Source organism: Acanthisitta chloris, unplaced genomic scaffold, assembly GCF_000695815.1.
Source record: "Acanthisitta chloris isolate BGI_N310 unplaced genomic scaffold, ASM69581v1 scaffold1115, whole genome shotgun sequence".
NCBI classification, from domain to species: Eukaryota; Metazoa; Chordata; class Aves; order Passeriformes; family Acanthisittidae; genus Acanthisitta; species Acanthisitta chloris.
In genome coordinates this window covers 123,295-146,569 of record NW_008671846.1, presented here as the reverse complement: position 1 = coordinate 146,569, position 23,275 = coordinate 123,295, and the positions used below count along the sequence as shown (strand labels likewise).

General features: G+C 36.7%; 1 protein-coding gene across 1 annotated transcript in view; it reads left to right on the top strand.

Moving 5' to 3' along the window:
* The first annotated feature begins 220 nt into the window (after positions 1 to 220).
* Positions 221 to 23,275, top strand: part of CDH7 (cadherin 7, type 2) — a 72,016-nt gene continuing 48,961 nt past the window's right edge. Inside the window, exon 1 of the mRNA XM_009074237.1 lies at positions 221 to 625. Coding sequence (XP_009072485.1) covers positions 416 to 625 — 210 coding nt within the window. The 5' untranslated portion in view covers positions 221 to 415. The remainder of the gene's footprint in view (positions 626 to 23,275) is intronic.

The window sequence follows — 23,275 nt, the reverse complement described above, 5'->3', positions numbered from 1 at the left end:
AGAAGAAAACCTTCTAACTGTAATAAATGCAGCTGTATCAGCAGCAGTAATGCTGTCCAAGGAGTTCACTATAAACTCTCAGAGACTTATTATGTCAACTCATTGGTGTCGATGATGAGAAAAGTCATAAATAAACATTTTTGATGCATGATGTGAAAGCTGCATAGAATTTGCATTCTTAAAAAAAATAAGTTCTGACAATACTTCTTGTGTTTTTCTCGGATAGGTACCTATTGCACCATTTCTTTGGTGAAGGCAATTCAGCAGTGGTGACATCTTCCAATCGACCAGTCTGCAAATTATTATCTCTGGACTCCCAGCTGACACCCTGCCGGAGGCTAGAGCTACTGAGACAACTGGAATTGTGCCCATTTTGGTCAAGGTTTTTTCTTTCACTGAAGAAAAAAAAAAAAAGATGAAGTTGGGCAAAGTGGAGTTCTGCCGTTTTCTGCAGATACTAGCTCTTTTCCTGTGTCTTTCTGGGATGAACCAAGCAGAGCTCACAAGGTCCAGGTCAAAGCCCTATTTTCAATCAGGGAGGACGAGAACCAAACGCAGCTGGGTGTGGAATCAATTCTTTGTGCTGGAAGAATACATGGGTACAGACCCACTCTATGTAGGAAAGGTAGGGGATTTAAACAAACTTTGGAGGGTGCAGATGCCTGATTTTTGATGTGTTTATATGGTGCAACCTGAAAATTGTACTTCTGTCATCATGGTTAACTTAAGCCAGGATGGGACAAGGTTTTCTAGTTTGAAAGAGAACAGAAGTTTAGTACTTTGAAATAGCAACACATTACATTCCTGATTGCTCTTGCGATTTTCTTTAAAAGCTGTACATATTAGCACTGCTTCTTTAACAGAGCACAGTAATGAAAGTGTTTTACAACCATTGATGGAAACAAAATATTTGTTACTAATATTAGGTTATTTTTTTAACATAGAAATAGAGGAACATAATGTTGAATATTCTTTTATAAGAGCTAACACCTAGTCCCAGAAAACAGAAGTTCTCTATTAAGTTGTTTGCCCCCTAAAGATCAGCTCTACTGAAGGCAAGAGAGAAAGAATCAGGCATCTGGGGGTGGATGGCATGTCTGTGTTACTGCTTCGCTTTGACATTGCCTGGCTGGCAGATTGGCACCTTGGGGACCTCTCTGTCCTCCATTCATAGCACAGCCTTGTGGCTTTACCTTGCCTCTGATGGGCACAGGGCCAGTATAGAGCAAGCCCTTACATCAGGGCATCCCAAATGGTTATCTGAGCACCCATCACAGCACGTGAAGCACACTGAGCACAGCTGTGAATCCAGGACTTAGCTCATTCACTGCCATGTGCTAGTGGGTAATACGCTTCCTTCAGCAATTCTGAAGGGAAAAAAACCCACACCAAACAAAAAACCTCTCTTGTGTTTCTATGTAACATTTATATGTAATCATCTTATTGAAATGAAAACCCTTTTTTCTGTGTAATACCAGAATCAATAAATAGAGTTTCTCATTAAAATATAGCAAATGCATAGAAAACAAGGGAGTGACAGCTTTTGGCACAACAGCATGCTTAGAAAAAAGGAGATGAAGTAATCTGAAATCCACCACTTCAAATATACCAATGCAATGAATTTCAGCTTACTTAATTCATCCTACTGAGACAAAACCTTGATGTTTGTGTTAATGTAGTTAAGCACTTAGAATTTAATCATGCCAACTGAATAATCAAGTTAAATGGGGAACTGCTTTCATGATTACAGCCATGGTTGTGTTTAGGTGATCTTCTGAACTGGGCCTGGTACTTTGCACAACTGGACCCTTAAGAAAGATGTGCTAGAATCAGAAATGTCATCTCGTATTACAGGGGTCCTGAAAGTCTTGGTTAAGTTTTAGGTTATCTAGTACTTTTCATTTTGATGCCATGCAGCTGTTGCTTGTCTGTGTGAGTTTTTCTTTTAGGCAAATTTGTTCTCAGGTTGGAGCTTCTCTTGTGCCTCTGAAAAATAGCATATTTGGCATTCTTGCCCACTGAAAAAAGAAAGTGTTGCTTGCAAATTTGAATTTCTCTCCTGGAAAAGAGTGTCTTGAAATACTCGAACGAAAACTGGTTTTGATCTGTAGTAATTCTCATATGCAGTTGGTTGCTGTATTATGGCCAAAGATACTGTGGTAGCGCTAGAGTACATGATATTTGCATGTGTGTGGTTATTTTTAGCTGCACAGTCTGCTCTTTCCTGTCCTTTACAGGAGTCCTAGCATTCATAAGTAGATATCTTCTGCAAAGCAAACCTTTTCTTTTTTTTTTTTTTCTGAAACAGTCTGTGCCCAGCCTGCTTTTGTATCATCAGTATGAATTTTTGGCTCAGGAACTCACATTTGTGCCAGCAGTTCATTTTGTAGGAAAAGCAGATAAAAATTTGCACTCCCAAAAGGAAGCCTGTCTTCCTAGAAACAGTCATTGCTGAGCATCTTGTAAGATAAGATGTGCCCAGTTCCTAACCTTCTCACTGGAGAGGCTATTCACTTTGTGGCTTCTGAGGTGCAATCATGACCAAAGCTGTGTTCCCACACAGAGGAGCAAAAAATGTGAAAAAGTGATTTTCTTTCTGTATCTTAACATACCATGTGCAGCACCACTCAGAAGTGAGCAGCAGTTGACTTCCTCCCCTTAAAAATATTGCTGTTCTTGTTTCAAATCCTTTGCAGGCAGGTAGGGACTGAGAAGACAGATTTGGACAGAAGGGTTGGATTTTTTTACCTTTTTTTTTCTTTCCTTTCCTCTTGGTAAGGAAGCTACAGCAACCAAAAAGCTGGTATAACTCACTTCTCTCATCAAGTGAAGTGGAAGCAACAACCAGACTCTGCCTCATGTTCTGCAGAGTGTTCTGCTCCTGGGGAGGTCAGTCCTGCACTGCCTTACGTTCACAATACGTCGCAGGGTGCCAATCTAACTGCACATGCAGAAACGAGGAACCTTTTTCCAGCTTTTAGAGGCTGTGAGATAAAAATGCTTCAGAAACACTCAGGCAAATGGAGCTGCAATAGGGAATATTGTCTCCCTGCCACTATTCAATTTTACAAAACCTTAGGCAATTCTGGTTGGAAGGCAGCATTTGGAGAATGTTAGGGTTACACACAAATCATTCAAGAGTCGTGAAATACTAATGTTAATTCCGTGTTCAACATTAACTCTGTCCTCATGGGTGTCTGCATTCTGACACTTTAATTACATGATCATGCAGGGTAAAATCCTATTCCTTGTAAATAATGTAACAGGATTCCTATTCACCTCAGTAAGACGAGCATTTGACTTAATTTTTCAGTGTTTTCATGTTTGTTTAACAAGACGTCAGATCCATACCTGAAGTATATCACAGCCTTCCTTCTGGAAATTCATTTATTGGTGGAATTGTAAATTTTTTTTCCTAAATGCATACATATTTCTTTTCCTTAGGTGGCAGGGCCTGTTTCTCACATCATTCTGCAGAAACCTCTGGAGGAGTTCATTAGTTTAACACTAGTAGGAGTCAGAGGTGACAGAACTTTTTGCCTTTTTTTTAGTTTCTTTTTTTTTTGATGTGGGTCTTTCCTCTCCGTGGCATGAATTTCAATCATCTTGGATGTAATTCTGAGCACCTCTTGGGAGGTGCTTAACATGTAATCAGATTGTGGACTGAACCATATACAATTCTTTTCTGTCCGTCAGCACAGAATATGTTATATTCACTTGAAGGGCTGAAGCATTTAACTCTTTAACCTCTTTACCTGGTTGGATAGGTACTGTTCTTTTCCAGACATGCCATGTAGGAGATGAGGCAGTTAATGGTGATGTTAATTGAGCTAGAAGCATAGTTGGCTTCTGTTTTCTGGAAAATGTTTACTATAGCTTGGTAGTATGTTTTGTGAAATGCCTTACTCTGTATTTTCCATATAAATTACTTTAATGGAATCTATTTGGTCATAAAAATAATAGTATGGAGCAGTTTTAAGTGATTCAATAGATGAACACCTAAAATGAGGAAAAAGTATATGCTATTATACTGAATATTTGAAAAGCTGTTGACAGTCTTGTAATTGAAGTGTCTATGGGTACACATTGGCAAAAAGGGGTGCAGTTAACTTAGAACTTGAAAATTTTGTTTATCTTTTCTTTGTTTTCTTACATAAGTATCAGACATCCAGGTTTTGTTTTTGTCTTGCCTATTTTTTCTGTTTTTTTTTTAAAATTATTCTGATAAGTTCTGCTGCAAGTGTTGGTCTCCTCAAAAGCATTATAATGTCACAAAGTCTTAGCCAGCAAAACTTTGATTTTTCTTATTAAAAAGTTAAAATAAAATCAAAGAAGCCACAAATAAACCTGAAGAAGTGAAACACGGCTGTAAACTCCATGTGAGATGCTGATTGATGGCTGGCTTCACTGCTTTCTTTGGGATCCAAACCAACGCTCCTTTTCCAATGGCTCTAAATTTAGGTATATTTACAGGGCAGCTTCAAGCTTTTTTTCTGAGTTGAACTCTTCTTTTCCCCTGATATCTCACTAGCATATGAAGTACTGAAAATAAAAGACATAGACTTTTGATTGAGCACAAACTCAACAAGATGATATGTAACTTTGAGAGGCTCGCTGGTAATTCTCAAAAATAACACTTGGAACTTGTAAAATGCCTTGTGTGTATCTGTTATTTATAAAGTATGGGAAAGGAAAGTGTAAATTCTAACCTGCATTTTCTAGATTGTAAAAGCAAGAAAAAAGTTTAATTGAGTGAACTAAGAGTATATAGTTTCCTAGAGCTCATAGTCATTCCTTTACAATACAATTTTGCCTGCCACTTTGTTTTTCTTCTAACTATTTTAAGATAAAAAAGCCTGTTGGAGTCAGTTTTCAAACATGGACAGAAGTGCATAAAAGGTAATATCTGCATTATTATTTTCTGGAATAATGCAGAATGAGAAAAGCATTTAAAAATGCAGTGAACTTAAACTTTTCACATTTAAGAGAATCTACAAGTTTGCATCAAGGTTGGGTGGGGAAAGGGTTTTTCAAAATAATGATAAGTGTATGTTATTTTTGGCATAGAGAAGAGGCTGTTTTTTTCAGTCTCATCATTTTGGAGGGAAGGAGGCTGTACTGGGTTTTTGTGTTTCTGTTTTTCAAAGGTGTTGTTGAATGTGTCAATAGGGCGACAGAATTAATCATGTACGATATTTATCTGTGGTGTGACCTTGTATCAAGCCACAGAGAGGTAGTCAGCAGTAGGGCTCTTTTCATAGAATCGTAGCCCCACAATTTCAGATGCAGCTGATGAATTTTGACTGACCTTGATAATGAGTGTCTTCACTAAAATAATTTAAGGCAGTGAGTACTGTGGAAGTGCTAGCCACTCAGTCAAACTTGGACCAATCTGTGGGGATATCTGCTGCTGAGAAATAGGGTATTGCATCTGTGATGAAAGAGCTGAGGATTTCTGCATAGAATTAGCCCAGACAACTTTTCATCTCTCTAGAAACTGCACTGCAGCAGCTTTACTGACACTTTTGGAAATGGAGAGGAGATGGGGTGATATTGCAAAGGCTAAATGTGGGTAAAAGAGGCTGGTCACCCTCATTTGCAGATAGAGAAGAAGAAGGTTGGGTGCAATTCCCTGGAGGGTTCTGTCTCTCCTGCTGCTTCTGACCCACAGGGTCCTGGGCTCTCTGCATAGCTTCAACCTGGGTTCTTGTTTCTCCAGGCATCTTGGGCAAGATAAATGTTCATGTCTGCTCTGTATGTAAACTCCTGGCTGAGAGTAGCTCCGGCTCTGCACAGATTTTTCTTTTGTTTTTCCCCCTGCCCCAAGTAGTTTGGGAATAAATATCCAAACAAACCCCTCTCAAACCAACTATTTTTCTTCTGCCTTTTTGGTCTCTATGTAGAAAACAGAGAAGGCATAATAACTCAGAAAAGGGCAAAAAATATAACAAAGGAGAAGTTTCTTTCTTTTAATGTTATCTTTACTTTTATCATAATCTTTGAAGCGCTGTTGTTTTATATACTCCCAAAAGGCCATTTATGAAAGTGAAAAAGCAAATCTGCTCTATTTCTGATATTTATCCATCTCAGGAACTCTTTGCTTTTCAGTGCTATAAAAATTGGTAACAGTTGACCTTTTAAGTAAAATGGGACACACCATTCCTGTCAATGCTTTTCTACCTCAAGTGCTGCAAATGAAACATAAGAACAGACAAATTAGTTAAGTCCTCCTTTCCTGCTTTGTGGATTGAATAGGTCTTGGTGAAGGGGTGTTTCAATTGTACAACAGTGTTATGAATTAACCATCTCAGGTTGTTCTGTGCAGTCATTAGTTGCACATTCTTCACTGGATAGTCACTGTGTGCTTTGTGTTATTCCATACTTCATATGGATTACCACAAATAACTGAGAGCTGACTGACAATCTGAATGTTTCCTACTTAGCATGCAGAACTAAAGTGTCTCTGGGGAGAATGGTGGGATATCACACAGGAAGAATTATCCAAAAGGATAACCTAAATTCTACTGCTTTTTCCTGGTTGGTTTCGTTAGCCTGTACAGCTATAGTGTAATTTCCTTTTTCCCTCTTTACAGGAAGTCCTCTTCTCACATAGCTGAATGGATACAGAAGAGAGGTTTATGCTAGGGATTTAAAGTGATGACAATTTCACATACTCAAGCACTAAAAGACAATTGTATGTAATTTCATTATTAGAAGTGATAATAGAGTTGAGAGATTTGTGGCTGGATACTGAACTAGAACTTGCAGCTTTTTGATCTCTTAGTATAATACAGAACATTGATCCTTAACACGTACCATTACAGAAGAGGAAGGTTAGTGAAGGTGATATCAACATCTGCCAAGTAAGTAGCCCTCACTACCGTTTTTCATTCAATGGCACAGCCGTGCTATTTGTACAAGCCTGTAATATCAGTTCTGTATTTCAGTAGACTAATAGGCTCTACCTGCAGTGCTCTGCTCTGAATGTCTTTTTGGCATTATTTAAAACTATCTTTTATAGGTCTTTGACAAAATAGAAAAGAGTAAAAACTAATTTTGCAATTATATGTAGATGGGAGTCTCCTGTATGCTTGGCTGGTTATCAGAAAATGCCTTATTTTGTGAAAGCATGAGATTTACAGTTCTGATGTCAGTCAAGCTGATTTAGTGATGTTCTAAGATTCCTTCTCCTTTTCATTGTCTGAGCTTGTTCTTTGTCCTCTAGTTCTTCCCATTGGCTGTCATTCAACATCCAGTTTTACCTCCATCCTCTAATCCCACAGTTGCATATTAACAGGGTTGGAAATATAATGCCGTAAAACTAGGGACACCAAGAACTGAGAGTGTTCACATTATTTCAGGGCTAAGGAAGTCCATTCATGAACCTTTGTGCTAGGCACAATGGAAGCAAATGCAACCCCTGCTGTGAGGCAGTGGTTTTATAAGGCAAGAGGCAACAGCAGACTAAGAAACAATGACAGAATTCAGAAAAATATGATGTTAGTTAACATCTGAAAATACTTTGAGTACAATAGGTCACTCTTGCTGTTTTCTATCAAGACAGAATATTTATTTTGAAAATGCAACATTTAAAAATATTATGAAGAGATAACAGAGTTCTTTTCTGCCTTTACTTCCCAGCCTTTGTGGATGACAAGTTGGTTGAAATTCATAACTGCAGATCTATTTAATATCTATGTTAGTGCAAAGCTACTTATTCTTTCAGACCAGTGAAGATAAAGGATATTTTTCATTTGCTTTCAAAATATCAAACTGCATATGCTTTAAAGTTTTACATCTTGTAACCGACTGTCACACTACCTTTTTCATGTTTCCTTTTTTTTCTTATACCTCTGCTGTTAGCCATAAGTGTCTGTCTACAGACTCATTGGGCATTCACTCCACATATTTAGTATTTTCCATGTGTCACAGTGTAAGAGTGATGCCAGGACTGGTGGTGCCCTGTCATAATTCTTCTGCTGAATTTCTTCTTTGTTCCACATTTATTTTTAAATATTACACTGCATTTCTTAAGTTACTTTTCCTTTATATATATATATATTTATTTTTTTTTTAATCCCTTAATTAAATAGCGCCTGTGTACATACATCAGTTTTCCAGTGCTAATTTTGACCAGTTAAAGGAAATACCTGGGACAACAGATTGAGAGATCCTGAAAAAATAAGGGAATGGATCCTTCATGTGCAATAAGCTGGCTTTAACATAAATATACTGGTGCTAAGTCCTGGAAAATCTCTGCAGTATAATCTCTTTCTCTCAGCATTATGCATTTCCTTGGAAGAGATAGCTGAGCTAAGTGCTAATGGTGGAGCTGCTGAGAGAAGAAAGATGTTAGTACACTAGGTTGCTCAGTTCTCTCAGAATAACTGTTAGCTACCTTATGCTACCAGCATCTTCTCTGTCACTTTTGCATTGGAAGAGACATTTACTGTCATGTAAATTAGAGACAAGTAGCTCTTAGAAAAGGCAGTAGAGTTTATGCTGTTAGGAGAACTCTAATTCTGTCCCAGCTGTCCAAAGCATGGTTAGGGTATGAATACTATCCTATACTGGAAACAGAAGTTTGAGGATGTCCTAATGCTTACTCTCTCATAACTTCAAGGCTGTAAGAAGGGAGATCAGTCAGTTTAAAATAGCGAGAGGTGTTGTTTACTTGATATAAATAAATGTTGTGAACACCTAACTATAGATCACTTAACTTCAGTCTATAAATGGGCACTACCTTAACCTTCCCAGGCTAAGTTTAAATTTAGCCAGTGAAGAAGCTCCATTGACAACAGAAGAATACTTCATGAAAAGACACTACTCCCCAAAATCCATAAATATGCTCATAAAATTGTAGAATATATTTAGGATTAATTCTTGCAGATGTTTTTGACTCAGCTAAAAAATTACTACCATTTATAGTACTGTCCATGTACAAGTATTTCTGGTGTTACAGCCTGTACTGTTGCAAAAGTAATATTGTTATTTATGTGGGTGTAAGGCACATAGTATGGTAGTAGCACTCTATAGATCATAAACATAGTGAAAAATAAACATTATTTTTCCTTTCAGATAAATAGGAATACCAAGACAAATATAGCTCTTTTGCATACAGCACTTCATGTGCAATTACTCATGTACCAGAAAATACAAAATATTCCTTACTGGCTCTGTGTCAAGCTGTCTTTTTCAGACTGCTTCCCTGGGAGGAAATGATAACTCTAAACATTGAAGAAGAAGACAAAAGTTTTTTAATATGTTTTGATTATTAAGTTGTGCTGTTCATACAGTAATTGAAGACTTAATCCAGAATCTTGAGATCAGTTTTATTGACCCTAAGAGACCATTTGAGTATATTAATTTTGGAATACAATTATCTGTCCATTATAAAATTGAATTTTTAACTGTTATTTTATCCTGTAGGTTACTAGAAGAGAAATACTGAGGGCTGATTTGCAACAGATATCAACATATTCCACATTTTGATAATGAAAAGTTAGTGCCTTCCTTTCATGTAGTCATGTAGTACTTGTAAAGCACTGAAGGCCTGCATTGTGGTGTTTCATATGGGTCAGTAGGGTATATGCCAAGAACAACTAAGGGTGGTCTGACATAATGTTCTACCTACATCACAGGAAACCCTTTGGCCCTCTCTGAGTAGAAATAAATAAATTTAATGTCATTTTCCAGGCAATATAAGATTTTACTGCATGAATTCCCCAAAATGCTGCCATAGTCATACTGTCTCATTTATTTTTCCTGTTTCTGTAAATCATGAGAAATTACCTTAAGGATTACAGAGACACGCAATTTTGTTGCTGTGGAGTATGTGTGGGAAGAATTGAACCCACAAAGTTATTTTTCATTTGAAATGCTTCCAACATGTGGAGAATCTGGTACTTGGATACATGTGTAAGGATGATAAGCTGCTTAAACGTTTCATACTGAGGTACCAAATTGTAACCCTGCTGACTAGGCAGTCAAGCAATTCATTTTCCTTACAAGGTAGGCAGGTGCTGTATTAGGCAAAGTTTAGCTTGTTATCCTGTAACAATGGAAAGTTTTCAGACACAGCTGGGAAAAGCAGATGGTCATTTTTTAGGTTTCCATAATCATGATATAAATGCAATGCCATATATTAGCAAAATACTTAACTTGTCTCTCTTATACAATTTATACACATTATTTGGGCAGAGTAGGCATTTGAAAAAGTGCTTGGCATATTTTTATGTTTTTTTTAACTTGCAGGGCTATAGTGCTGCATACTGTTAATATAAAAATCTGTTAAATAATCCCACTTGCTCCTGGATGTTCGTAATCTTCATGCATATATAGACTGTTGTCCTCTCCACCCATCTTTTACCCTTTACCACTTAACTGTTGCTTAGCCAACAATATTTTTAAAAGGTGTTCCTTTTAAGTCAGCACTGCAGTCTTCTGTTCATCCATACTGCTCTTGTATTCATTCACTCTCTTTTATTCAGTATCTTCTTGACAACAGAAAGCCATGAGCAAAAGCATTCTATTATACCTCGAGCTAACAGGAAATAAACCAAGTGAAACTCTTATTTCCTGTCTCATTGTACCATTCAAATTGCACTATTCATGCTTGTTTCTTTTTTTGCAAGTTCATGTCCACTACCACTCTGCAGATCCTAAGGCCTTATTGCTTTTCTGTTTTTTCTTTATGCTGAGTCAAGTGTACTCTTGAGTAAGTATCAATCCAAAAGCAAAAGATATATTAGTTGTTTGAAAAGTTGTTTTGATTTATCTGACTGACAAACTGAATGAAGCTATGTCAAGTGAGGTTTTATGGAGCAAATTAGCAGGAATTGGAATGATCACAGTGATAGACCATATACATAAATGTGTTCATTGGTATACATGGAATCAATGAAGGGACCTCACATTGAGGAATAATTCCCACTTGTACTGACACATTTGTTCAATTCAGATTTATCTTAAGATTCAAGGAAAATGTAAAAATTCTAGTCTTACTGATTTTAGTACAAGAAAATGGAGACTGCAAAAGTTAAAGAGAAGAAAAAGTATCCCAAAGAGTAAGTGTGAGAAAGGAGGGACCAAATGTAGCATTTTGCTGTGTTTTTTTCACTTCAGAGCCTGATGTAAAGCTGAAAAGAACATTCCGAAGCAATCAATGAAAATATTAATTTAGATTAAGGTAAAACAATATAATCACAGAATGAGGAAGGCTGGAAGGGCCTACAGTGGGTAATGTGGTCCAACCTTCCTGCTCAAGCAGGGTCATCCTAGGGCACATTGCACAGAGTTACATCCACACAATTCCTGAATATCTCCAGTGAGGGAGAATCCACAACCTCTCTGGGAAATCTGTTCCAGTACTTGATCACTTGCACAGTAAAGAAATTATTTATCATATTCAGGTGGAACTTCCTGTGCATGCCTCTTGTCTTATTGCTTGGCACAACTGAGAAGAGTCTCCATCCTCTCGACACCTTCCCTTCAGATACGTATATACGCTGATGAGGTCCCCTCTCAGTTGTCTCTTCTTGAAGCTGAACAGGTCCAGCTCACTCAGTCTTTCCTCAAAAGTTAAGTGCTCCAGTACTTTAATCATCTTTGTTGCCCTCTGTTGGACCCACCCCAGCAGCTTCATGTCCCTCTTGTACTAAGGAGTCCAGATTTGGACACAGCACTCCAGATGTGGCCTCATTAGGGCTTAATAGAGGAGCAAGATCACCTCCCTCGACCTGCTGGCAACACTCTTCCTAGTGCATCTCAGGATTCCATCAGCCTTCTTTGCCACAAGGGCACGCGCACTCCAGATGTGGCCTCATTAGGGCTTAATAGAGGAGCAAGATCACCTCCCTCGACCTGCTGGCAACACTCTTCCTAGTGCATCTCAGGATTCCATCAGCCTTCTTTGCCACAAGGGCACGCTGCTGTCTCATGGACAGCTTATTGTCCACCAGGACCTTTAGCTCCTTCTCTGCATAGATGCTTTCTAGCAGACCAGCATCCACCCTGTACTAGTGCATGGAGTTATTCTTCCCCAGATGCAGGACCCTGCATTTGCCTTTGTTGAATTTCAGGTGGTTCTTCTCTGACCATTTGTTCAACCCGTCGAGGTCTTTCTGAAAGGAGGCACAGCACTCTGGGGTGTTGGCCACTCCTAACTTTGTGTCATCAGTGAATTTGCTTAGGAAGGCCTCTACCTCCTCATTCAAGTTACTGATGAACAAGGGACCAGTACTGGACCTTAGGAGGCACCCCTAGTGACAGACCTTCAACTACACCCTGTGTGATTGATTATGACCCTCTGGGATCTGCTGTTCAGACAGGTCTCAATCTACCTAGTTGTCCACTCATCCAGTCCACACTTCCTGAGTTTGCCTATGAAGACGTTGTGAGAGACAGTGTTGAAAGCCTTGTTAAAGTCAAGACAGACAATATTCACTGTTCTCCTTTCATCCAGACATGTAGTTGTTTCATCCTAGGATGAAATCAGATTGGTTCAGCATGATTTACCATTAGTGAATCCATGCTGATGACTCCTTGTCAGCCATGTGGCTACAGATGGCCTCCAGAAGGAGGTGCTTCATCACCTTTCCAGGGATTGAGGTGAGGCTCACCTTATGCATAGGTCTTGATTCCTTTTGCTCTTTGCTAAGGAAGCTGTAGGTGTCCATATGCATCAGAAATTGGTTTAAGTCACATCAATCCACCACACAGGTTCTAGAGAGAAAGCCTCGTAGGTACCAGTGGTACTTTATTATGTTAGCACAGATGGAAAAGGAGAGCAGCCATGCAGAGATCCAGTAACACCCAGGTTTGAGAAGAAAGCAGGGGAGTAGGTGTGTCAACTAGCAGATGCATGTCAAAGGGACAAAGAGGTAAGTAAAGATAGTAAGTAATCGAAAGAGGAAGATGCCATGTGCAACAAGGTATCTATGACACAAGCCAGCCACAAAACTAAATGTAATCAAGACAAAAACTAGTAAAACTAGATTTTATGTTTCTTTTATGGGAACAGGGAAGCAATGGATAGGAAAGGAAAGATGTAAATATTTCTTATAAAACATTACTGGAGAGTGTTAGAGAATTCGGAATTTGTTCCGAAAAATCCTAAAACATAAGCAGCACAGTGCTAAACAGCATAGGACTAGACAGAATAGCGTTCCTTACATGGAGGTTCCAAGAATTACTGGTTCAAGATAAAGCATGGATAAGCAAAAAAACCAACACGCAGATCTGAAGGAGTCCAAGCAAGCCTGAGCTCTCAGCAGACAGATAGGATGCAAATATGTGCAGCTGTCAGGCCAGCAACTGGGCCATATCCAGACTGTTTCCAAATTAAGAGCCAAAAATCAAAATGATTAATTTTCTGGTCTACCACTAAGGAAGGCAGCTTGCGCCTTGTATAGCAAATATTTCATGAAAGTTAAGGGGATGAAATAATGACACCCATGGTTTTCAGAACCTCAGTAGACACCTTTCCTTCTAGACTGGTATTTTGACATTCATCATTTCATGTAACTATATTTTCTCCCATCTGTTTGCAGGCTGCATGAGAATTTTTTCCTACAAACTAATTTCAATGGCCTGTCAAAATTAGATGTTGTTCCATACTATGTAAGTCACAGTATCACATTCAGCAATTTCCATTCATCTATTATTTTACTAAGTAGAAATGGGTAGAAGATGATGGTCCATTCTGTTGGTCTAATGACAAAATAGTCTTTCTGGAATTTCTTTTTTTTTTCTTGCCAATTTTACTTCTAGTAGCACAAAATGAAACCAATGATTGCTTTTCATGTGGGATGATACAGACTGAGGGCCCAGGTGCTTTGTCATGCTTCCAAAATACCTGCCAGGCAGGCAATGAGCCCATCAGAAAGATGGGAAGATTAAGATGTCCACCTTCATGACAGAGCCTTCTGATATATTTTGAAATCTAAGGATCCGTATTTGCATGCTACCTTAAAAACTGGAGATATTTACCTTTGTTTATGAAATTATTTTATCATCTGTATGTTAGATAGTTGCCCACCTTCCAGTTAAACTGCAAATATCAGTTGGAGCAGTTTTGGGCTCTAGCAGGATACGCTAGCAGGTTGTGGATCAGATTCAATTCTTTGGAAAATTGCTTCATAAAATAATTAGCAAGACAAAGGGGAGATATGCTGGAGCTTAACCATCAAGGTTAGAAGAATAAGTTTATTAAAGGGAACAAAATGATCTGCAACATCGTAAATTTTCCTATAGTCAAACGCTTTTGTACCTGTAAATAACCTTCATTGATAATAGAACTCTGACAGAAATTACATTAATTCCACTGTAGAGAGTCATGGGATGAAAATAGATTCCCCCCCTCCCATAATTACTTGGATCTGGCAAAAATAAAAATATTACATTCAATCTATTCTCAAAATCAGAGTGTTTTTTATTTAATTGTTGAGTACAGAAGTAACGCAGTACAATAAGATAGATTTTTCTTAAACATTAAGATATTATGTAATAACGTTTTGTAGAGGATAACATTATTTTATGAATGATGTTTTGGAAGGCAAAGTAAGAGTTCTGTTCATATTTCTGAAGTTGAGTGTCTCAGTAATCAATAGACCCTCCCTGGTGTTTTGCTGTAATGTTGGGCTCAATGAAAACATTCAATACTGTTAAATTTTTTATCTTAGTATTTAAATGCCTTCAGGGTTGAGTGTGGAACTGTCAGAAGGAACAGCAGGTTGTCATACGGGAAAGGCTGTGCAGGGCCATGAGTCTTCACATTGGCTTAGAAACTCTGTTTGTCTTCACTAAAAACAATACACTGGTCTAATACTTCTCTGATTGTTTACAGACTAGCAGAAAATTTGGTCTTAAAAGTGACTGTATAAAATTATACTGTGTTACTCAGTAGATCAATTCTATGTGTGAGTCACACCTGCCCATTCTGGTGATGTTTTTCTACTTATTATTGCTATTAGTCCTGCTGAGCTAACACAACCGAGAGACAGCAAACTGAGTGTCATCCACAGATGTGTTTGCTATGTTCCACTGACTTACACCTGCAAAATTCAGTTGCAAGCTATGGGACCATGCATTTTTACAATGAGAACAGAATCTGAAGATAGCAAGGGGTTTACTTCGTTATGTAACCAGAGGCATCTCCTGGAAAGAAAGAGCTTGTCTTTACAAGACTCAGCCAAGACTGAGTATGAGCAGCTTACATATGCCTTGTCACTGAGTCTATTTGAAATGCTAGTCAAAGAAAGGTATTGCTAGTTTTATACTACAACTTTCCATCATGCAGCGCATTAATGGAAAGTCTGTTTCCTGACCTAATGCCTTTTTTATAATTAAATTGGTTTAGTTGATTAATTCAGTTTGTTCTTTGTGAGTTAATATTTAATTCACTAGATTTGCTATTGAACAACTACTATCCTTTCACTTGCGCCACTATTTTTGTGTGTAGATGGACACTAAAACAGGTTTTATTACTGAACTGGAATGCTTTAACAAAAATTGAAGAATTGAATAGTGTATTCTGGTTCCTTTATTCTCTTATATGGCCACTGTTTTTGCCTTCCAGTCTTCCACCTGTTTTAAAAGGAGCTGCAGAGTAGACTGAAGGGGATTCCTTATCTTGTGCTGTCATGAACACTGAATACCAGTGATTGATAATTTCTGTGAACAACATGCTTTAGAGTTTCTCATGTAGTCTTCACTCAAAACAATTTTAAAAGATCCCTGAACAGTCCTTTTGTCCTCTCATAAATTCTATGTAGTGAATAAGAATAGAGATTAATGGGTAGAACAAAAGTGGAAGAAGTGATTAAAAGGATATATGTAGGAAACAAATAAGCCAATATTAGCCAACCACAACTTCCAGAAGAGCAGAGGTACTGTGGGACAATGGATTCACCAGTTAGGAATGCATGGAAAGAGTATGGCTGAAGAAACACAATGACCTTTGAAGACGTATATAAACTAGAGACAGGTGCGGAATATAAATTCCATCTCAGAACTACAAGTGAGATTAGGAAGGAGAAATTTCTGTTCATTTCAGAATGTTTGACTCTAATGATATTTGAAATTTGTAGATCCGTCATTAATTTGACTAATCTGCCTGTGACTTTTCTTTACAGAAGCTCTTATTTATCTGTGTTATTTTCGCAAGGTAGATTTCATCTATTCATAAACAATATCACTTTTTACTAAACTGTCATTCTGTTTAAATTGCAATTTGCACATTTTTGAAGGGAAAACATACAGCAAAATAACAAATAAGATGTGCAGAAGCAGTTACTATTTGGAAAATATCTTCTGAATTTAAAATAACATTTTCCTTTTAAAAAACATAAATGTTTTGGCAGTATCAATGTACAAGGCTCAGAACGTTATGAATGGGGGTGTAATTATTTATTTGTTTTCCCTTAAAACTATAGGATCCTCAACTGATAGAAATTGCACTCTTCTTTCAGAGCACAGAGCTGTGCTGATTTACACCAAGCTGTATAGAACTTCCCTAAGGGAAATTTGTTAAATTAAGTGATCATTTTAATGGACCACACAGAAGGTGTGAGACAAAAGTGAAAATGCCTTGAGTATAAAGTTCTGAACATTACAATTGGTGACAGAAGGCCTATCAATGAGACAGTAATCCTATAAAAATACAGAAAGATCAGATTGCTTGTTGAATTAGAATTGCTTTAATATGGATGCATGCAAGGGGATAGCAAAGGAGCTGGAAACTTTCCATCTGCTTTGTATACAAAGTGATTAGATTGTGATCACTTAGTCCAAGAGGATAGAAATGATGCACAATTCTGCCAGGATGAGACATGCAAATTGGATCAATTAAGCTTCGAGAGTGCTCAGACAATCTGGTAGAGAAGTTTACATGCTGTGTCAAGTGAAACTTAGCAAAGATCAGTCTTGAATGCTGGGGGCAAGTATTATGGTGATTTAAACTCTAATCTCCAAGGGTAATTCATTGTTTTCAGATTCAGTTATAAAATGGATCAGATACTGTAATAAAACAATCAGATACTCTAATAAAATATCCCTTTAGGAGGTATTTGATGATATACACAATAGGTATGACAGACAAATTAGTAATAGTCATCTGAGTTTAAACATTTGAGGTAGACAAGAGTAAATTCAGATGACTGATCTTGTTTGCAGTTAACAGAATGCACAATACTAATAACTTCTGTACCTTCATGTTCACCACAATGCTTCAGAAGCAGGGTGTGTTCTCATAAGAAACTAAGTGTGTGCACTATTTTCATTGAACCAGAGCTCATTCAAAAGGGGGAAAATCTTGAAAATGATCATTAGATAAGAGTGCTCTAACATCATCAGGGACCACCTAAGAATTTGAGTTATGTACCCATTTCAGTGTCTTTTATAGCAAAAGGACAGCTTGTTTCAGATAATCAGAGGGGTCTTTTTTTTTAATTGAAAATTATCAATATATGTGAAGTACTGGAACCTTCAGAAATGGATTTCTGAAGGAAGGCTTTGAAATTTTCATAATTAGAAACAGGTCTGCACAATTCAAATTTTACTGTAGATTCAGCAAGTATACATGACCAAGATGAAATAACACCTGCCATTTCACTATTTTCTTATTATTTGTTTCTCAATGGCATATAAACTGATTGTTTTGCTAAGATTTAATGGCAATGAGTAAGAAACACAGCAAGAATATATTCTGGTGAAAACACAAAGAACAGATGAGAAAATCTTGGGCAGGCATCAGCATTGCATATGGCAAATCTCATATCTATGGATTTTTTGTAAAAAAAAAAAAATTAGTGAATTTCAGTCTTAACTCATAAATATCTTCTTAAATAATTTGAAATGTCAAAATAAGATTTAAGGAAACAAGCTATAATGATTGCATAGGAATTTAATGAGATTGCCTTTATTAAACACTCATTGTACACACCAGCATAGAAAAAGGCACTAGGAGACCACTGCCCTGTACATACAGCTGTTAAAATCCTTCTAAGCCGGAAGACTTTAAATTTAATCTAGTATTGTTCACATTAAGGCAGTTTGTTAGGGGGTTGAAATACTAATACATTATCCTCCTCCTCAAATATTTCTGAAAAACAGCGCAAAACATGGGCATTAAAAGAATTTCTTTCCCAGCCCTTAATCCTATGAAGTTAAAATGCCTATCAAAATATGAATTACTGTCTTGAGATCATCCTGGCTCTATTTGAAAGCCCTGGCAGACCTGCAAGTTTGAATGGTTAAAAAAAAGTTAAGGAGAAATCAAACCTTTTAAGTATTTATTAGCAAAGGATCGCTTTAAATGAACAAAACAGTTTAAAGCAGGCTTTCAAGTGTCTGTATTTACTGTGCATGCCCTGCTTCAGCTTGGGCTGAATACTGAACAGCTACAGTGTGAATTTATGTAATGGAACCACTTAATCTTTCAATTCTGCTTCTTACAATTAGTCTATGTGATGCACATTGCTGTTCATTAAAGAACCTTCTCTTTGAACAGGGGTTAAGGCTTTATTTCAGAAAGGTGCTTAGGCATATGCAAAGTACCAGCTTTAATGACTGTTAAGCAAGTCCTGGCATGATTTAAATGGATAAGGATGATTTCCTAACTTAGAGAATTCTAAAACAGAGATTTAATTTGATGTAGCACGGGGTTAAATTTCCCTAGGTTTTGAAGTGAATTTTGAGCAATGATCTGTTAATTAAGTAGCCAGTATATATGGATGGATGGATAGATATTTGAGAAACACTTTTGGGTAAAAACAATGTGTTAAACTGTCAGTGAAATACATAAAAGTATGGGGTATGGGATAATCAAAAAACCCCCAAACTGTCCTGTAGACTACTGAAAAAAAGAGCAACTTGTCATTCAGTGTTTTACTGAACTGCAGTGTTAGTAATCAGTCATAGCAGTTAACAGAAAGCACTATGGAAATGTTAGGGTGTTTCATAAAGCCAGACAAAAAAATTCCAAGTGAAACGTAAACACACCAACGTCGGAAACTTCTGCTTTAAGATAATAGGTTATCCAAGGGATTATTCTGATTTTTTCTGAGCGAACTCATTTTAAGACACCAGATAAGTGCCTACAGGAAGATATCTAATACTGCACTTTTATTTGGTCATACATTGGTTTTTCATGTCATATTTTCATACCAGCAATGAAACTGTAGTGCTTTGCTGTAGAAATTCATTGCTGACCTTTTCATATGAAATAATTTACTCATATAAAAATGTTACAGTAAAACTTTGATTCTTTCTTCTTGACATATTTCCTTGACCCACTGTCAGCTCTGAGCAGTTGTGACTTTATCCTCAACATACTTTCCCAGGTACTAATTATATCTGATGTGAGCATTGTGTCAAATTCTTAATCTTGCACTTTAACTCTAGGAGTAATACTGTTGATCTTAGTGAGAAGACTTATGAGGTTAGATTTGTGGAAATCATATGAAGAATTGTCAATTTCAAGCTGACTATAAATCTTTCAGGAAAGTCAGCAACAAGTATTGCATTTTTCTTAATATAAAAGTCATTAAAAAGAAAGACAATAGGAATTTAATTTTCAAGAAGCAAAGCACACTAACAAATACTGTTATCCTGTCATCTCTATTATAATTCTTGTTCGTTAAAAATTAAGATTTAGACCAACATGTGAATTTTGCCTTTTTTTCACCATTTTTGTATGTATTAATTAATAAGTCCTTAACTGTTTTCAGGAAATTATAGGTTAGTGAGGATGTAGACCAAATTAATTATATTTTTATGTATTGCAAGTCTTTCATCATTAAAATGATCAGATCATGCTCTCTTCTGTAGTCCAGCTCTTCTACTGATAGAATTAGTCACAGTAATTACTTCATCTGCTTTACAGTTACATATTTTACCATTGTCTACTAGTCTGTCAGGTTTTCAGCATTTCCCACTAACACACAAGGTAAAATTATGAGTGAATCTTTAGTAGCATTAAACTTTCTAAAGCAAATTAAATATGAGGAACTGATATAACATAAAACAAAACTGAAAAAAAAATAGGAAAAAAGCTCTGCACCCTCTGGGTGTCTATTCCTTGGTACTAATGTTCTTTGGAAGCAGGTTCCTATGAAAAAATTCATTATCAACCAAGCAATGCTGCAAGCTATTTTGAATAGTTGAAGCAGAAAGAGGATAGAATAGTTGAAGCAGAAAGAGGATAATCACTCTAAACTATAGATCAGTAGTTTGACAAAGAAGAGACAATTTGGGAGGGATAATTTCTACTCTAAAATAAATATATTCTGGATAAGTACATATCTCAGAAAATACTTTAATACCAAATGAATTTTTTATTTGTAAATTTGGTATTATTGATTTGGCAGTCAAACAAGAAGTATGTACGATTATTTTTCCTGCTCAGTGCTGTTACAGATAATGCTTTAGATTACAGAGTTAGAGATGAAAAAATAGATCCTCTAATATGCTCTCATTTTCCATGGTTGAAATCATAGGCCCAAATTATTATGGCTAAATAGAAAAACCAATATGAGAAAAACAACTTTCCAATCAGAATAGTTGTATTCTAATTTCTTCTATTTTCAAGAACAGGTAAAAAATAATAAAAGCAGTAATTTTGCATTATTGCACGTATATAAATTCTCTTATTGCCTTTCTTGTTTCATCTCCCCTGTTTCCCTTCTTTCTGTGCCATAAGAGAAAGTTCATTCATGCAATGTCTGGTCATAGTAATAAATAAATAAAACTGAAATAATTAATAGAAGGATGTACAGTGGTGTAAGAAGAGAAAATATTCATTGAACTGTAAATATATGTATTTATACATCTATATAGGTATTTCATTCAAGAAAAGCATATGCATAAGAAACATTCTTTACTGTATGTGTGTTATTGTGCAAACAGAGATTTTTTCATATGTAGTGGGGAAGTAATTTGACATGAAGAATGAGTGAACTTCTTGAAGGTTCTGTTTCTTTGAGCTGCTACATGTACATAAACTTTTCAAGCCCATGGATATCTATTAGCCCAGAGATATTCTTCTATGAAGTATACTAGTGTCTTTGGTATTTATTGGTCATGCTACATTTTTTAAGCCTGAACACTTTCATAGAACCCATATGTGGGGAATGCAGAGAGAAAGCATCCTCACACAATTTTATTATACTGCTGAAATAGAGTGTGGTGACTTTAAGAGAATTTTGTCTTACAGCTTCAGTGATTCTTGGCAACAAAATAAATCAAATCGCTGGACCAGTAAATACATTGGTTTAGTATATAACAGCAAGTAGTACGGTGCATTATGAATAGATATGGATCATGTGAAAATACTGTTGGTATGTATGGAAGGGAATTTAGTCCCCTTCCTAGGGAATAAGTAAATGCAGAGACCCAGATAGAGCTGGTAAGAAAAATTATTCAGGAATTTGTAAATAGACTTTACTCCAGTGGTATTTCACATGATTTAATTGTTTTAGCCACTTGTATAAATGAGGTTTGAGTCATTGGTTTCTTTAAAAATAAATCTATTTGAGTAAAAACAGAAGCAGTTTTTGTATGAGAAGTCAGATAGCAAGTCCGATACTCTATGGCTTGGTTTGTCAGTGATGCAGTTTGACTACTGAGATACTCAGAATGAGTACTCTAGGGAATAAATACTGATAGACTGAGAGTGGTATGGGGAAAAAAAAAACACCCAAAGCTGAATATTGAACAGGTCTGTAAGAATTCCAATGTGCTTATTGTTTACAAACACTGTAGTCTGTTTCCCCATTCTAGCAAGCTGATTTCTGATAAGCTTGAAGCATGTGTGCGAGGGGAAAGGAGGTCTCTTTTTTCCAATTCCTATTCTGAATGTGTTATGTTGCCTATAGGCTCTTGGTGGTGCTACAATACAGTATTGCTGTCCCCCCACCCCCAATAAATATTATGCAATTAGTGCATGATGATGCACAATATACAGATGGCTTTTACCTCCCAAAGCTGCCAAACTGTTTTTTTGAGTGTGAATGACAAATAGTCATTTTGGAGAGTGACATGTCATGATGGCCCATTAAAACTCCTCAAGAATACTCAGACGGCTACATATGCCCACTCAGCTCCATCAACTGCAGCAGCTGCTTCTGAGTTCCTCCTGTAGCTGCACTAAACTTAATGGGCTGGCTGCACAATTCCCTGTCGCCACAAGGCATTTCATGTTCTTATTAAAACTGGGAGGGGGAGAAGGCACAGATTTGTGAGTACAGCATCTGCAGAGATTAGAAAAGAAGAGGACAGAGTAAGGAAGAGCATGTGTGTAAGTGTGTGTGTGTACACATATGTATGTATATATACATGCACTTAAATGTATACATATATACAATCACAGTCTATATAAAGAGCTGCATTGTATAAATATACAGAGAGTGAGAACACTATAGACACAATTGAGTATTATTAAGAGAAAAAATTATCATAAAAATATGACAGGATTGCTCTTATCACATCCAATTTCCAGTATTTCCTATTAATTATTCAACTCACTCGCCTTTAGATGACAGTACCTCTTATTCCTAGAGAAAATTTTCATGTGAACTTTGTCTTCAACTTTTCATGTGAACTTTGTCTTCAACTTGGAAGCCTTGAGGGCTTACTTAGATACTAACTGGAATATTATGAAGCGAAAGTTTAGACTCTTAATACTTCTGTTTTGAATTTTGTTTGAACAATAACCATCAAGGAAATAAATTTCACTGTTCTCTTTCCTGTTTAACCCCTTTTTCAAAAGGCTGGCAAAATTAAATATTCACTTCACTTGATGTGGCTGAGTTGATAAGGTTATTATCCTCCTGTAGCATTGATCAGTCACTTAAGGGTTATATATCATTCACTAAAGTCTTGCACCAGTATTTCTGAACCTTTTACTGGGGCAACAACACAGGAGAAGGTGGAAACAGTAAAATCTAACTGATTATTCTGAGTTAGATGATGGGAGAGAATAAGTCTGAGTAAATTAACACAAATTCTTAATATATTAATTTCTTAGGCATAGAAACAGACCTTCTGAAACAGCAAAACAAAGTTCAGAAACTACATTAACAGGGAAAATAAGGATTTTTTTCTTTTTTTAAAGAACAATTCCTGGTTCATTCAAAACAATCTGACAATTATGCTACTCTCCTTGCCTATCGGTCATGTTTGTTGTGTTTGCTCCTCTGGTTCCAGCACTTTAGAATCAATGACAATTTAAAGTGCACTCTGGGCGTTTTTTTTGTGGTTTTCTTTTCCACCTCCGGAG